A 17,307-nucleotide genomic window follows, 5' to 3' on the forward strand; every position below is an offset into this window, starting at 1 on the left:
TTTTTTTTTTTTTTAAATCACAAATTCACTCTTTAAAATACCCCAAAATACATGTCCTTCCACAATTAAAACAAAAGACAGAGTGACCAGTTGGGCAATGTTTTGCAATGCAATGTTAAAGCAGTTTGGAAGCCTACCAGTGTCTCTATCATCATAATAAAATAAATTCTAAATATCTATGTGTATTGATGTTTGCTTTTGGGTTTCTTATTAGTTAGAGCTCCCCAAGGCCCATACACCCAGCCCCTCAGAGGGCCCCTGCCGGACCGACATGCCCCCATGCATGATCCCAGTTCCCCCACAGGGGCCAAAGCCCCCTTGCACAGCCCACATGGCCTATAGCTCAGCAGCAGCACAGCTGTTGGGGCATTTGGGGCCTCCTGGCACAGCCCCCCAGGGTAGCATAGGGTAGCATGGCTCAGCCCTGGCTGCCTGGCACTGCTTGTGCCATGTCATGTGGGCCCAACCCAGCTTGATGCAGCACTGTGCACTTTCAGGCAGCTCCAAGCTGCTCAGTCAGTCACCCGGGGCCCTGCGCCACTCATGTGGACCGCCTGTTGCACCAGGCTGGGTCCTGCATGCACAGGCCCCATGCTCAATTGGGTTGGGCATGTCCAGACAACTGGCCCTGGTGGCAGCCTGCTTGGAGCAGCCAGATGTTTGGTGGGAAACTGAAGTAAAAGGCAGGCAGTGCCTGCTGGGAAGAGTGGGGGGGTGCACCTGCAGCTCAAGCTGTGGGTACACTAAGTCCCTATAGTACCCTTCCCCCCCTCCCCGACACCATCTGTGCTATAATGTACTAGGAGAGCACCTGGTGCTGCCCCTGATGTCTTTTGAGGCCCTAGCAGTAGTGAGTACTTTCTCTTCAACCCAAAAGCAATGAGATCCACCACCTCAGTACAGGTCCAGTTTGTAGATGGTTTTTAAAATGATCCTCTGGGCTCATCTCCAGGGAAGTAGATAGCACTTAGGTAACAGGTCCTGCTGTTTGCAGAGGTGCTAAAACATGCAGCAACCGGATGAGGTAAGTGGGAGGAGGATGTGCATACTCAGAGCACGCAAGCTGAGAAGCTATTGGTGCTCAGAGCCCAGCAGCAAACTGAAAATGCCCAGGTGCTCAAAGCCATCAACCCATGGGGGTGGGAGGGGATGTTGGCTTGCAATCCACACCACCCCTTGGGCAGTAGCATTCAGGCGGCTTGCAAATTTGCCCAGGGAACAGAGGAATGGGAAAGGCTGGACCCAGAGCAACCTGGGATGATGGAAGAATGAAAATAATATATTTAATTGGTGCAGAGTATCCACACAAATGCCTGGAATGACCTGGGCAAAACAAATCAAAGATAAACCTGTGCTGCAGTCACATAACTCTGAAACAGAGGGTGCTTATGGCAGCTTTAAAACATCTTAATCCAGGGACGTGCAGAATATGGCTCATGGCCCATCAACTGGCTGTATCTGGCCCCTGGCTGCCCCTGTGGTGCTCCACATGGGGATCTGCCCCACTCCAGAACACTGTTCCTCACCTACCCAAAGCCATATAGGAAGTTTTGGTGCTGTTGCAGGGGGAAGAGGGAGGGAAGCTGACCCATGCCTGTCTGGCCCATGACAGCTCATCAAAACTCCCTCTATGGCCCTCGGGCCCAAATAATTGCCCACCCCTGACTTAACTGACTGCTCTCATTTTAAGGGGTAGTATGTTAAGGTAACCTGTGCCAACATTCTCACCCTTCATCGAGATAGGCAGTGACCAGACTCACTCAGGACATTTCAATGGGAGAAGATATTCTTCCCCAAGCTGTTGGGGAAGAGTTGCTTTCTAGTGTTTGAAGAACAGCTTTTTACCACCCAGAGGGTTGACACGTTGCAAAGTCAAGAAAGTGATAATATCCAATCTCCACACAAAGATTCAACAGTTCTTTAGAACAGGGACTAAGTGTTTGCATTGCCTAGTAAAATAGGGCCCTGTTCCTAGATAATGGTACTTCATTTAAATAGTCACCCTCATCTTGAAATAAAACTTCTAGAACAGCACACTCGAAAAACCATTTTGAGTTGTTTCATCAAACCACAAACTGTCATTACTGAACTTCAGAAACATTTCTCAGAGTCCTCTACTTGATTTTTATTTTCAAATAGCAGCCTTTGTTTTCTTTAAGTATCCTAAATACTTGATTTGCAAGGACAGCTGTAATGCACTAGTGTTCCCTTTCAAACCAGATTAAGTTCCAGTCTGCTTCTTTGCTCAAAACACATTTAAAGACTAGAGGGGCAAGGGTTCTTGTGGGTGACATCTTTTCTTCGACCAATTGCATAGTTGGGATAGACTTAGACAGAAGAAAACACTGTATTCAAAAGCTTGTCTATCCCAGCAATGCTTGTCCAATAAAGGATATCACCCACAAAAATCCTTGCCTTTCACATACTTCCTGAACCATTATGGCAACAACACTGAAACTTTAAAAGAACTTGCCTCTTAGAAACTACAGAATAACAGCACACACTGTAGTGAATAGCCTGAAGCATTCTTTCCATTTGGAAAAGCTTTCCTTCATTACTCGCAGTTGCATTACTTTGATGTTTTGATGATGTTCAGATAAATACCAGAAGCGCTTTTTAATCCCTTTGCAGCTTATTACTTACTATAAGTTGTCCAATAGTTTCCTGGGACATTTTAATTTTTAGTAAGACAACAGAGCTTACTGAATGGGCAAAAAGACCTTACTATAGGAAAGTACAAGTGCCTATCCACAATATGAGTGGAAACAAAATTAGTTTCCTTATCATCAGAACAGCTTGTTCTTAAGGAGCAAAATGCAAGACCTTATTTTACCTACTATATAAAGTGGTGCATTCAACCTAGTTGTCTTGCTGTAAAGCACCTGAAAAAGATGGCAATGTTGTTACACAATATGCAATTTAAAAATTATCTGCTAAATGCAAGACAATAGTTTTAATGAAATGGTTGTGTAGCTGTCTTTGTGCACTTCATAGAAATATTCAAAAAAAAAAACCACTCACCTTCTACCTCAGGTTTTAGTTCGCTATTTAATTTCTATAAACTGAATGGACTGAGGCAATTTCAAAGTGTCCAACGGTATCCTAAAGCACAAAGGCCAAGGGCTGTTTGCTGCACACTAAGGAAAGCACTGTTGGAATGGTAGCTCTATGAGAGATACCATTTTGGACTCTTGTATTTGTCCTTCTGTCTTCTGTAATCAAACTTATAAAAAGTTATGCTCTAGCTTCAAAAGACTGGCTCTTTTATAGGTACATTTAACTGTTCAGATGGTGTTTACATATTACAAGATTCTCAGCAAGAACTGTTTTCTGATCCAACAGGCAGCTCAAATCAGAATTAAGCTGCTGAATTCTAATGCACAGGGGCTACCATTTCAGTTTTGGCAAAAACAGAACCAGACCTTCCTCTGACTGTACAGTATTAACAACTAGTATACGGCCAACTGTGGACCTTTTCCTGTTTTTACATCAGCCAAATCATGTACAGGATGTGAATGAAATTTATTATGCACTTCTTACACAAACCCAAATGACAGAATTTGATACAAGCTGCTTTTAAAGGCAATTCAGAAAGTGTCCTTTAGATTTTATCTTTGCTATCAGACAAAAATGCCTGTAATTCCACCTCTAGGTATGTGCGAATGAATTGCTGCTTGCTTTAGCCTAAAAAGAAAGAGGAAACAAATATTGAAGGTTAAGAGTAACATGTTGGCTTTTTAAATTCCAATCACCCTTCTTGTATACTCTCAGAGTATCCAAGTAGAACTGGCTTCAACAAGATCCTCCCCCCATTAAACAATAATTTGCAGATTGTGAGGAGAAATCCAAACTTTGTCTAAGCCAAAATGCCACGGAAACATTTGGCTCTTCAAAAGGATGTGAACATACGTGGACAAGAGGAAGGTGCATGTATAAGCTAAATCCAATCACCTTCTTCACATTAAATAGATTTCAACAAGACTGCATACAATGCAACGCCCACTGAACTGTTCATAAACAGTAATTAAACATTCCTCTGAGATCTTATGGGAAATGCTTAGTGAGATACAGAACTATTGCCTGACACAAATACCCATAAAGGCAATCCTTAAAACTGTGTCTAGCATAGGTGTTTGCTATCTCCAGCAAAGCATTGTTCTATCCTTGGCAGTCTGATAGAACTGGTATGTGCCTGAGCTGGCCCCCCAGTCAGCACAGGTGAAATTCATAACACCTGGTTGTTTCAGATAGCTATCTGTCTGATTGTTATCACTGATGAGGTAGGAAATTTTACCTTCATGACCAATGGAGACTGGATGTACTATTGCCCCTTCAAATACATTGCTTCATTTTGATCCACCTGCCTCTAAATTGAGTGCAGTGCTGGCAACAGCTTGGATCAAAATGTATCTAAGCAAACATCTTGTCAGGCTTTTCATAATTCAGCAGTAGGTTCTGAATCCTTCTTTCCACTGTGCCTGGACAGTGAGCCAGCCTGATGGAGTCCATGGGACAAACCAACGTAACTGGTGTTCTAGGACTCAGATGGAAGAAAACAGATGACTCCTGAGGAGCTTGTGGGTGGTGCCATTTGGCTCTCATGACCAGAAAAAGGGGGTTGAGGTATCTTAAAGGTTATTTTGGAGTTCTTGCTGATAGAGGTAGTTGCCCCTACTGAACACAGGAGACTCCTGTCCTGTTCTCAAGTTCTAGAGTTCTGGCAGAAAACTTTGGATTTTCTCTAACTTTTTCTGCAAAATCTAAGCTTATTTAATAGCTTTTAAAGTAGAACCTTTGGAACACATTTGCTGCATTGTTTATAAATTCAGGTAACCAACTTGAGGCACTCTTCTTTGAGCATTCTGACATAAGCTTTAAGAGTTTGGTGCTAATAATGCCAAGGTCACAGGTTTGATCCCTAGTTGGACTAGATGAGAGGCAGGCAATGTTTTTTGGCCAAAGTGCTGAAAAAAAATACACATCTACCTTGAAAGGTGCCAGAGTGCCAACCTGCCGGAGCTGAAGCAGCAGTTTGCAGCCCCCCAGCTGCAGCCAGCCCACTAAGCCCAGTCTGCTTGCAGCAGGGCTTGCAGTCTCCCAGCCACCTGCTGGGAGCAGCCTGGGCTCTGTGGTTGGCAGCAGCCATTTAAAGCCCAGGCTGGCAGTCGTGTGCTGAGCAAAATGGCCTTGTGCACCACGCTCAGCATGCGGGCTGAGGGGGCTACTGACCCCTGGACTAGATGATTTCTTAAGGTCCCATCCAACCTTACTTCTCTATGAAACTAACTGGTGTTAAACATGCAAAGCAGCATATAGCATTGTGTTTTATATAAGCATGTAAATTAAGAGTCAGCTTGCCCACCTTTGGAAAATGCAGGTATCACAAGGATGGGGGATTTAATACACTTACCTACCAAGGGGTTGTGCCACTGTCACCGGGAATTTTTGTTTGGATATGAATTCAGGAACAATTCAATATATCTATGCTCTGGAAAGAAATTAAACAAAAAAAGTTTAGTTTATTAAGCTTCAACACCAAGATTAAATACCTTATTTACCTGAATCCAAGATTATTTAGAATTTAAGACAACCTCCCCCAGATGATTATATACATATATACACACACATACATACATATATATGCAAAATTGTAAAACTTGTTATAATTTTTCATGTAAATAATCTAATTATTCATCCCACCTCTCATTGCTGTGGCAGGGAAAGCAGTGATGGGGGTCCAGGGGCAAGACCCCTTCCCCTTGTCCCAATATGCCTGCCCCTGCCTCTGCATCCCATCCCTTCCTGTCCCCGCTACCTTCTACTCCTCCTGCAGCCTTCCCTCCCCGCCCCCCATATGCTGCAGGTCTACTCTTCCGGGGCAGACAGCAGCAATGCAACCTTAGCTCGGCCCAGCTCACCATGGAGAAGCAGTAGCAGCGGCTCCCTACTGGGCATGGCTGCTGCAAAGAAGGCCAGAGCAGAAGGTGAGGAAGGGAGCAAGGGGAATGGAAGGGAGGGTTGCAGGTCCCATCCTTACCTCCAATTTCCCCTGCACTTCAACTGGCATGTCCCATCCCACAACCAAACAAGCTATTCCTGCCTGTGGCAGGCAGCTGCTGCTGCTTGCCCTGGCCTGGTTCTTGAATCCAAGACAAAGCTATTTTTCCTCTAGGCCGATTTGGCAGGGGAGACAGCGTCTTGAATTTGAGTGAATAGATTACACATAGAGCATGTAACCAGGCACAGAATCATAGAAAAACAGGGCTGCAAGGGACCTCAGGATATCTAGTCCAACTTTCTGCTCAAGGCAAGACCACCCTTGTCTAAAACATCCCATCCAAATACAATTTAGCACTGCAAGATAAAACATTTCAGCCTCTAGAAGTGGAAGAAATATGCTGTATCAGTAAACAGCCCAACACCAGACAAGTACTTCCAGATTACTGGAGATGAAAGTTTTAAAAATGTAGTGACATCCAGCAGGCACAGAAGCATGAACTCTACTTACGCATGTGTGACCTGTCCTTGACCATAGCAGCAACCGCATCCTTATGGCTCTTAAAGTGAACATCTGCTTCTCCTGTAGCCTTCCCACTGGAATTATATTCCATGGTAATCTTTACAGGTTTCAGAGGAGCAAGAAACTGAATGAAAACACAAATGGAAGATCAAATACATAGCCTGTTTGATGCTGATCAGGTAAAAGTCTTGAAGTCAAGAGGAACCAATGGCAAGAACAAAGTGGCCTTTAACTCTCAAGCTTACTGTTTCAAACCTCATAGTTTCTCTATTTGATAGAATTAAGTGGTTTCAAATTTTTTTACTATTTCACATGGGAACTTAAATCAGCTTACACAAAGAAAGATGGGTGATCATTTCATTATGATTTAAGTTCTTTAAGGAATAAAGCAATCATGTTTATCAGTTGCCACTGAAGAGTTCAAAGCTGGAATTCCATGCTTCCTGTCTCTCTTTAGGTAAACTGTATTCTACGTTGTTCTTCTCCAGAAAACCATAAACATCCAATAGCTATAGCTTTACATTGTGACAGGCTTTGGATACGCTCTGAAACCAAGCGGATCTGGTAACAGTTGCGAAAGTTTGTTTTCTTTCCATCTTTCTTTCAGTGCACATCATTCACAGGAGTCATCTGCACAGAAGCTTCTATAGAAGATTTGGTAAACAAGAGAATTGAGCCTCAGGCCAGCTTGCTTCCTGCTACCATAAAGGCTGTTTTTCAGTTCTCCATTATGAAAATACACACATCTACGCACACAAGATAGTCCATCCAACCTTTACGCTGCAGGTAATCCTTGACATCTGTTCTTTACTTAACTGTGCACATTCCCCAACTGAAGCTTTGCTCTAGTCCCCTCTTTGTCTCTGGCATTCCAACCACCTTTACCTTCCCCAACCCACTGGCCTCTTGCTAAGAGAACTATTATGTCAGAAATAACTTAGCAACATCTCAGGACCCAGCCACAATTTAGAACAGTTAGTTGTTTAGCATCAGAACAATGTCTGCTATCTTAGCACACCAATCTTGCTCAAGCCTTTGGGTTCTGCCACAAAATAATTGTCAAATAATTTAATATACAGGATTAGCATCTCTCAGCAATGAAAGAATTCCCTTGCATTATAGTAAACTGGATTTACATCAGTAGCCTCAAGTGTGAAAAAGACTATGCATTTACCCAAGCTCAATGTGAGAAATGCTCATTAAGCACACAGCACTTTCAGTAGTGCTGGAAGCTCCAAAATTAACTACCTTCTGTTACTTTCAAGGCCTCTAAGTTTTTAGGATATTGATAACTAATAAAAGCCTTAACAATGAGGAGAGAACAGCCAAGAAACATGTCTCCTGCCTTTTTCAAGGCCTTTTAACAGCTACTTTTGCTTCATAGTTCTTGGTGCCCATTAGCATACAGTTAAATGGATTACAGTTAAGTTAAAGACAATAGGTCTGAAAGATGTTATGCATTTAATAGCTTATGCATGTAACTGGTAATGAGATAAGAGATGTTTGTTATTATGTAACCAATAGGTGACGGGGACTGATGTGTTACGCTGTTAAGCAAATTAAACATTTATCTAATATGCATATGCCTGGAACATGGCATACCCCGCAGCTTACCACAGGTCAAATTACTTGTAACACAGGGTGCCAGAGAAATTTAAGACCGAGGCTTTCTTATCCAAAAGAGAACATTTTAAAGATCTTCATGGTACACAACACATCTTTACCCAAAAAAACCAAACACACATCAATAAACGTGACATTCTACTTAAGGTATAGGGATTTCATTAGCTAGTGAATCTGTTCCACTCATCTTCCTCCAACCTGGGCTTGATTTCCGCTCATAGGTTCAAAATCCACCTATTTCTTGATTTTCTGACCTCACAGAACTGTTTTTAGGTACCATCCACTTAAGGTACAGACTGGCATTTTATTCCAGCGCTAAAAAATGTTGTGAGAATGGATGCATACAGGCAGTCCAGTCACCTGGCTAGAGAGCAAGTCACCTCAAAGACAAGCTCTCCAGCCATGGGGCAATGCAGAACTGCTTCTTTGCTCCCTCTCTCTGCCATGGCAGACAGCCTGTCTCCAGCTGATGTTACATGGAAATCAGCTGAAGGTAGCTGAGAGGAAAAAGGCAGCCCCTAGTTCTGGGCAGGGGCATGCTCCCTGCCTCTGCTCCTGCCCTCCATACAGGTAAGTCACAGCTGCGCTCACTGTCCCACCTGCTGCCTTGTGACTATGACCACTTCCATCCTGCCTATATCTGATAGCCCCAGTTGCTGGTCTGGAACCAATGAGGGTCCTAAAGTAACTTGACCAAGCCCAGGGTCTTGGGTTTACACTAAGTTACTTCTAACCTAAACATCTATTAGCAAGAGGTGAGCTGACTGGCAGGACCCAAAGGGTGATCCAGAACTGTGCAGAGAACAGGAAGCAGATGTGCCCATTGCTGGAACTACATGGAACTCCATTCAAACCATGGAAAGATACCTGCACCCCAATTAGCTAGTTAGCAGAATGGGAGCATTCCTCTATGGCTTCACCTATCTTAAGGCAACCCCTGGCATACAGCCAGCTCTGTTCAATGCTGGGGGGCATTAGCACTGTTACCTGAACAAGTCTGGAGACTCTCCCAGCATTCAAGCAGTAGCAGCAGGCTCCTCGCAGAGCTCCCTGACAGCTTGCCAATGGGAAGGCTAGCAGGGAGCCAGTGCTCTCCCTCCCTCCTCCTTGATGTGGGGGAAGGGAAGGAGAGTGGAAGACAATGGGATACTAAGTGCATCCCAGTACTGAGAGAGGCATACAGCCATTCAAGCTAATGTAAGAGGGGAGATCTGCCCAGCTGAAAGTGCTCGTCTCTTCTTTTTTTTTTTTTTTTTTTGCAGAGAAGCCACTTCTCCAACACAAATAAAAACCCTTAACCAACTGTTGCTACTTTCTTGTACCAGGAGAAAGGCTTTTTTCCCCAGCACAAAAGGTAACACCTATGCATAACCTTAGAAATGACACTGTGTGTTCTAAAGGCTGGAGTATTTAGAACAGAGGTTTAGCAATTCTTCATAAAGCTATACAATTTTATGGCTACATACGTTTATAATGTCTTGGGCACTAGCCTGGAATGGCAGGCCTCTCAGATGAACAAAATGCAGTAATAGATGGGGATTCCCACATTCCAAAGCATCCTCAGGCTTTTCACTTACTTCTCTGTAAGGTTCTGTAGAAGCCAACAAAAACAGTTACCTGCGTGCAGGCAAGCACATGAGAGGAAGCAACAGCATTTCAAAGAACAAAAGGTGAGAACTGACCATTCTCTCTCTCACTTTCAGAGGTTGTGTGTGGTCTTTGAGTCTTCCCCACTTCATTTGCTTCAAAGACCAATTCAGATTCTTTTGTCAATTTAGAGACTGGGTAAGGGGTCATCTTCTTCCTCCAGGGAGAGCTACTATGGGTTTGAATTTCACTCCTGTTGCTGGGAAATATTTCAATGTACCTAGATATAAAAGGAACAAAACAGACAATCTACCTTCATTCGGCTTAGAAAACACACTAGATTTTCAAAAAAAGGCTGCTGCCTTGAAGACTGCCATCATAGTTCCTATTCAATTTTGTTTTGGGATGCTAGGTAAGTCTATTTTACAATTTACTGAACTGAAAAAGGTATCTGCAAGATGCGTCAGAAAGAGAGTTAATGGCAGCCTCAGACCTCAAATAAGCCTCACAGGTGCACCTGGAGGCATGGCTGGGTTACCAGTGAACACCCGCACAAGAGCTAGGTAGGCGTTCTTCAAAACAAGGCTAGACAAGCTCAGCAAGCAGAGAATCCTGAGCAGGGAAGGAATACGGTTCGGGAATGGAGCTAGTTCCTGAACTGTGCTGCAGACAAGGCCTGGGAAGGCAGCCTTCCAAGTTGGCACTCTCAAAAACACAAATGGGAAGCTAGAAACATCCCAGAGAGACAAGACACTCAAATGTAACTTTACATTTAACCTCTGAGGGTTTATCTCCAGTGCAAGTTGGGGGACCTCCAAAGGGGAAATGGGATTTGGTTTTGAGGACCAATCCTACTAAGGATACATTTTGAAATTGAAGACCACCGAAATCTTAGAAACAGATGGACTAAGTAGGACCTGGCAGGAAGACTGAACCACAGGAAAGAACCCACCCAAAGAGCGGACTGGCAGTTAGCAGGAGGCACCAGAGAGGATGCCATGCCAACCATGGTGCCAAGGATGCACAGGGTAGTATATCACCTGTTCTACAACACACAACCTAGAAATGATAAACTCAGCCACTACAAACACTAAAAATAAAGATAAGGTTGAGGTAGTTAAGTTCCATATTGTTTAATGCTTTACAATTATTTGGAAATAAGAGGTAGATATCAGGCAGAACACATCTGTCAAGCTACTGTTGAAGCAACATATTTCTAATTTATGTCCCTTCTCTGAATACTTTTACAACTCTCCTTAAAAAGGGTGACTCAGCTCTCTTCAAAAAAGGGGAAAATGTGTCTTCTTAAGTATCTGGCAGGTACCAGGTCCTTGCAAATTTCAGTTATTAACACAGAGCCTGCTTTGGAAATACTGACCCAGGATCCTCCCTATCCACCAAAAGAATTATCCCATCTTCTGGGAATCACTATGTACAGATGCGGTAACTGAGAAATCACCACTGTAAGTGTTCACAATTAAGATAAATAAAATACTTTCAGGGAGTAGGGGACTGCAGAATCCTAAGTGTATAATAAACTAAGGATTGGTTCAAAGGTATTTAGGCATCTAAGTGCTACTGAAATCAATAGGAGGCAAGGACAAACTCCTTAGCAGGACTTGGCTTTAGTGTCCCAGAAGCTCCTCTCTACCTTTATTGTCTGTGAAAGGGATAATAAGTTCCTTTGCAAATCTCTGATGTAACCAAAAAGCAGTCTATTACATCTCCACTCTATGCAGACATGTGATAATCAATCATCATCACAGTAGCTTCAAATGGCCATAGAGTAATGCATATATTCTCATTCCTCTTATGAAGAAATGAAGTAAAAGAATGAGGATGTGGAGTGAAGGATCATATCATCAATAAAAAGGGAACATAATATGATCGTTCACTCTCTGTATCAAACTTTAAATGACATGGGTATAAAGCTAGCTTTATATGCATAAATGCTGCCTGTTAACCACACTGAAGCACATACCGATGCCCAATTTCCTCCTTATGCTTTAACAGTGCTTGCTTTGCCATTTCTGGAGCAGTAAACTGCACAAAGGCTTCTCCAGTTTTTCTTTTTCCTCTTGGGTCCATAACAAATGTTATCTCAGCAATACTCAAACCTTTAGGGGATAAAAGCATTGTCAAATGTGAGCTGTACCTCAAAGGTTGCAAGCCGTCTTTTTAATTTATACAAAATAAGGAAAAGGATATCTAATTCTGAACTGACTTTTCAAGCTGGCTTAATACAATGCATCACCTATTGGACAGCTGTTTTCTTATTTCTCAACTATTTGATGGATTTGTATGCATTTTACCATATTTTAGCACACGCAACACATCCCTGAACAAGATTCACAACTTGTTTTTGAAAAGGAGAATATAAGTGAATAAATAAATAAATAAATAAATAAAAATATTTTTCCTTGCTCCTGCAACAGGAGACTGTGGCAGATGAAAATGTCCAGTCAGCTAGCACTGCAGCATTACTTTCACTGTCCTTCCCCGCCCCCGCAGAAAATGCTATTACCATATTTCCTCATTTATGATGTATACCCAGACTTCTAGCAGCAGAATTTTGGAAAGAGATGTGCACTGCATATGAGAAAACACAGTACTCTCCCATAAGCCTTAGTCTCAAAGACTTTAATCTTCAAATTCTTCCAGCAAGCAATAAGCAATTACTGTAAAATTTCAATTGTTTGCATTTTCTGGGGTGGTTTTTTTTGAGGGTTTTTGTAAACAAAGGGATATAAACAACTTTTTACTGCTTCTCTGGCAGGTACTCATTTTATTACAGACTCTTGTTCTCAATGTCTACAAACTCATACAGAAACCAGCAAATTTTCAACCATACTTGCAATGCTTCATTGCATTTCCACTGCACAATCCCTTCCTGAAGGCCAGAGAATCCAGAACTAATCACAACTTGACAATATATGCAGAATTTATGTAATTCTAACCAAACATTAAATCTGAGCTTGAACTAATCCACATGAAATTATTGCTTTGGTTATTTTTTTTTTTGGAAGGCTATCGTCTTACCATAGGATCATAGGAAAGTAAGGGTGGAAAGGACCTCACAGAATCATCTAATGCAGTCTTGTGTTCCAGTCAAGGTCATCCCATCCCTGACTAGAAACCATTCTAGTCAAGTGTCCAGAAATAGAGATTTCACAACACTGAGGTAGCTTGTTCCAATGTTTAACCATTCTCATAGTCAAAAAGTTCTCCCTGACCTCCAGCCTAAGTTTCCTGTGCTGTTCAATGCCACTGCTCCTAGTCCTGTCCCCTACAGCCACAGAGAAAAGGCTGTATTTCCATCCTCTCTATAATTGTTCTTCAGGTATTTGAAGACAGCTAGCAAATCCCCCCTTAGTCTTCTCCATACTGAACAACAGTAGTTCTTTCAGCCTTTCCTCATAAATCATGCTTACCAGACCTCTAATCATTTTGTCACTTTCCAACAGACTCTTCTCAATCTGTCCATATCTTTCTTGAAGTCCAGGCCCCAAAACTGAACAGTACTCTATGTGAGGCCTCACTTGCTGAATAGGGTGGAGGAATCACTTCCCTTGATTTGCAAGATATCCTCCTGTTAATAGAATCCAGTATATTGTTGGCATTTTTGGCAACCAAAGTATGCTTTTGGCTCATATTCAGTTTATGGCTCAATGTAATTCCCAGGTCCTTGTTCTTCTCCGCAGCACGGCAGCCTAGCCAATCATTCCCCAGACTGTATTTGTGCAAACATTTACTCTATCCCAATTGCAGGACTTTTGTATTTGTCCTTGTTGAAGCTCAACTGATCGATTTCAGACCATTTCTCCAATTTATTCTGGATCACAGCCCTACCCTTCATGGAGCCTGCAACTCTACCCAACTTGGTGTCATCTTATTCTCTAGCTCTTAATTTTTAAACCAATTGTGAAAACTATCTAGCTGTTATGACTTGAGACACACTGTTTACATTTTAAATATTAAATTGATGCAGTAATGTCCATGCGTGTACAGCCCATTGAAACTGTAGCAGATGCAGATACTGTAGGCAACTTGGTCCCTGGCGGCAGTCTAGCTGCAGTAGCACAAAATTCAGCATGGATAGGTGCCCACACATCTATACAGTTTCTTAGGCAGGCCCTGCAGCCCAGGCTGAGCTCCATGCTACCACAGGCAAACTGCTGGCAAGACCTGAACTAGCTAATTTAATGTTGGCTAGTTATGTCTTCATAAAAGATAGACTTCACTGAAGTTATAACAATGACTCCTCTGTAAGGATACCCTTTATTAAGGTAAATAAAATGCTGAAAAGTCAAAACAAGAAGCTAGCAGCTTGACCATCTGACCTGCTGGGAAGCAGCAAAATTTTCTGTTAGCCCTGGTTTCTAAATTATTTCAAAAGGTTCTGGAACAGTTAAAAAAGAGCTGACTCAGAAAAGGATGCAAAATGATCATTAAATACAGAGCAGGATTTAGAAACATTCCTTGAAACAAAAGGGGTGAACTGGTTTCTAAGTCAGGCAAACTAACTGCCACGCTGCGCACCACAGAGGTATTGGAGGATTTGTAGGAAGAGGATTAGTCACTGACAACCAGACACGAAGTCTTAAAACAGAAAACAAACTGTCTATCTGAAATGCTTTTGCTTTAAACCAAAGCTGTCCAACTTCTAAGTAGCTTGGGCTGTACCCCATATTGGTTCCAAGGCCTGGACGGCACACTGACTCTGAATGCCACAGAATCCCCACTGTGCAGTCAGAGCAACACCCCCAGGGCACAGGCAGCAGAAAGGTGCCTGCCACCACATTAGCCCTGCTCAAACCCCACCAACTGAGTGGGTACACACACACCCCACCAACTGAGCAGAAGGCCCACTGGGCACCTTCCCACTGTGTTGCCCTGCCCCGGAGAACCTGGTTACCACAGCAGCAGAAAAAAATGGGGGAATGGTAGCATGGCAGGAGCCCATAAGCCAAATGCAGCTGGCCAGCTGGACAGTCCTGCTTTAAACATTTTGCTTTAAGATGTCAGTCAGCTGACTGGCTACCACTGGCCATAACTTCCAGAGGAAAGGCTGCAGCAGGTACTGAGCCTAAGTCACACCAGATGAATTAATCATGATTGATTCCAGAAGACTGCAGCCCATGGCCTGGTCAGACACAGTGATCCCTCAATGATTATAGAGGGTGGACTCAGAAAAGACAGGAAAGTTCAGATCTGCAGTTATCCTGGTAATTCTAACAGGTATTGGTATTGAAGTAGCCAGCAGACAGCAAGACATCACTGTGGCATTTGACAATTTTTGCAACTTCAAGTTTCAGGAACTGAGTCTAGATAACATAATATTATTTACAAGTTATAAGCACTGACTGGCTGAAAAGAAAAGAATGAACGTTCTCAAATGTTACCTGCAAAAAACTCTTCAATGTCTACTTCAGTACAACTGAATGGAAGGCCTCGGAGACGTACAACTCCATCATTAACAGGAGGTGGAGGGGGGAGCAGACTCTTCAATACAGCATCTACATCTTCATCACGTATTTCAAAAACTATAAAAAATACAAGAGAAAAACATTTTCCTTCACAAGCTACTGCTGTAAAGTTACTTTGAGGAATCACCTCGAAGGGCTTGGGACTGAAGAAATATATTTCCAGTTTTGAGTGTACATTATACTTTTTGTTCCCAAGTTTAAAAAGTGAAGAATAACCATGTGAGGGAGAGGCACCTCAGAAACTGCAAGCCTAGGTTTTTAGACCTTGCAGACCAGGTAAGGACACACCCCATAGCTTTTTCTGCCTTCTTGTATCTTCTTCTCTTCCACTGCCTAAACATGAGCCTTGGCTTCCCAATGTGACTTTTAATCTTGATTTTTTCCAGGACAGACCCATTGGTTTCACACAGTTCCCTACTAGCCATACCCACTAACATGGGGAGCAGATGATATAAATTCATATGACTGGAGTGATGAGTCATCCACTTTTTAGTCTTCAGATACTTAAAAGATATTGTCATACAACTACAACAGGAGTTCTCTCGATCTTTTTATATTCAAGGCACCTCTCCAAATCCTTTCTGAATCTAGTGGTACCCCATTTCAAAAATTTATTTATTTATTCCTGTGCTTACCTCCTTGCAGCCTGTGGCACCCTCAAAAGGATCTCATAGCACCCCAGGGTCACCCACTCAAGAATCACTTCTTTTAAACAATGAAGGAAGCCTACAGACCTTACACACACACACTTTACTGGAAGAAGCGAAGTGTTACTGTGACTTGGCTCTGCAACATCTGTATAGATCGGGAGCTTTGGCAGGGCTTTTGGCCACTTTTACCTAAAGTGCCTAATCTAGGCAGACAATGGGCAAGCTGGGTCCAATGCTGCCTCTTCTGGGCATATGCTGGGCTCAGCCCAGGAGCACACTGAGTTTACTGCAAATGCCGCTACGTTTTGTTTTTTTAAGGTCTGCAAGCAGCCAAAGTGGCTAGATATTTAGAAGAGCTCCAGACAGGGACTGACCCCTGGAAAAACTGGCCCCGAGTTCTTTAAAAAAAGCTGGAAAGGGATATGGAGAACCTTCAAATTGGCTCAGACGGGGAGGCAGAAGAAAGATCATCAGGAACCTGCATTCCATGGGATGTCCAGCAGCACAGCACAGGTAAGCAATAAAGGGCCCACTGGGCATCAGAGCTGGGGGGGGAGACAAAGGCACCAATCACAGGGCTCAAGTGCCTTTACACTAGTGCTAGGAGCATGGGGAGCAACCAGGATGAACTAGCACTCCTGCTTGCAGAGAACACTTATGACTTAGCGGGGTTAACAGAAACCTGGTGGGACTCTACCCACAACTGGGCAGTAAACACTGAGGGCTATAAGCTATACAGAAAGGATAAAGTGGGGAAGAGAGGGGGAGGGGTTGTGCTCTAGGCCTCATCATAAGGCACAGAGTGGGTAAGGTAACCAGTAGGGTGGAAGTGCTAGACTTCAGGAAGGCTGACTTCAGCGAGCTCAGGCGCTTAGTCAATGACACACTGCAGAGTAAGAGATTTGGCAAGATGGGAGCCCAGGAAGGGTAGCTGTGCCTTAAGGAAACGATCCTTTGGGCACAGAGAGAGACGATTCCGATGCGGGGGAAAGGGGCCAAGAGGCTTCCTTGGCTGACCAGAGAAATCCAGAGCAGCCTAAGGGCAAAAAGGGGGGCATATAAGCAGTAGAAACAGGGAGAGATTACTAAAGAGGGGTATGCCTCTTCAGCTCGCAGTTGTAGGGAGGCAGTTAAAAAGGCCAAACCTACCATGGAGCTTAGGATGGCATCCCAAGTTAAGGATAACAAAAAATTGTTTTTCAGATATATAGGGAGTAAAAGGAAGGCCCAGGGAGGAATAGGACCTCTGCTAAATGGGCAGAAACAATTGGTGACAGAGGGGACAAGGCTATATTCCTCAATGAGTTTCATAGTTTCTAGGGTCAGAAGGGACCTGAGTAGATCATCTAGTCCGATCCCCTGCCATGACAGGAAATAATACTGGGGTCAAACGACCCCAGCAAGATGTTCATCCAACCTCCTCTTAAACACCCCCAGGGTA

At 43.2% G+C, this 17,307-nt stretch overlaps 1 protein-coding gene across 1 annotated transcript in view; it reads right to left on the reverse strand.

The window, feature by feature from the left end:
• Positions 1-3,006: 3,006 nt before the first annotated feature.
• The window catches only part of GRSF1 (G-rich RNA sequence binding factor 1), a 19,918-nt gene continuing 5,617 nt past the window's right edge, over positions 3,007-17,307 (reverse strand). Inside the window, exons 5-11 of the mRNA XM_019533971.1 lie at positions 15,133-15,273; positions 11,712-11,847; positions 9,826-10,010; positions 9,610-9,734; positions 6,509-6,644; positions 5,411-5,488; positions 3,007-3,684 (exon numbers count right to left, since the gene is read on the reverse strand). Coding sequence (XP_019389516.1) covers positions 5,433-5,488; positions 6,509-6,644; positions 9,610-9,734; positions 9,826-10,010; positions 11,712-11,847; positions 15,133-15,273 — 779 coding nt within the window. The 3' untranslated portion in view covers positions 3,007-3,684; positions 5,411-5,432. The remainder of the gene's footprint in view (positions 3,685-5,410; positions 5,489-6,508; positions 6,645-9,609; positions 9,735-9,825; positions 10,011-11,711; positions 11,848-15,132; positions 15,274-17,307) is intronic.

The sequence above is a fragment of the Crocodylus porosus genome, unplaced genomic scaffold (assembly GCF_001723895.1).
Source record: "Crocodylus porosus isolate Cpor-Errol unplaced genomic scaffold, CroPor_comp1, whole genome shotgun sequence".
NCBI lineage: Eukaryota > Metazoa > Chordata > Crocodylia > Crocodylidae > Crocodylus > Crocodylus porosus.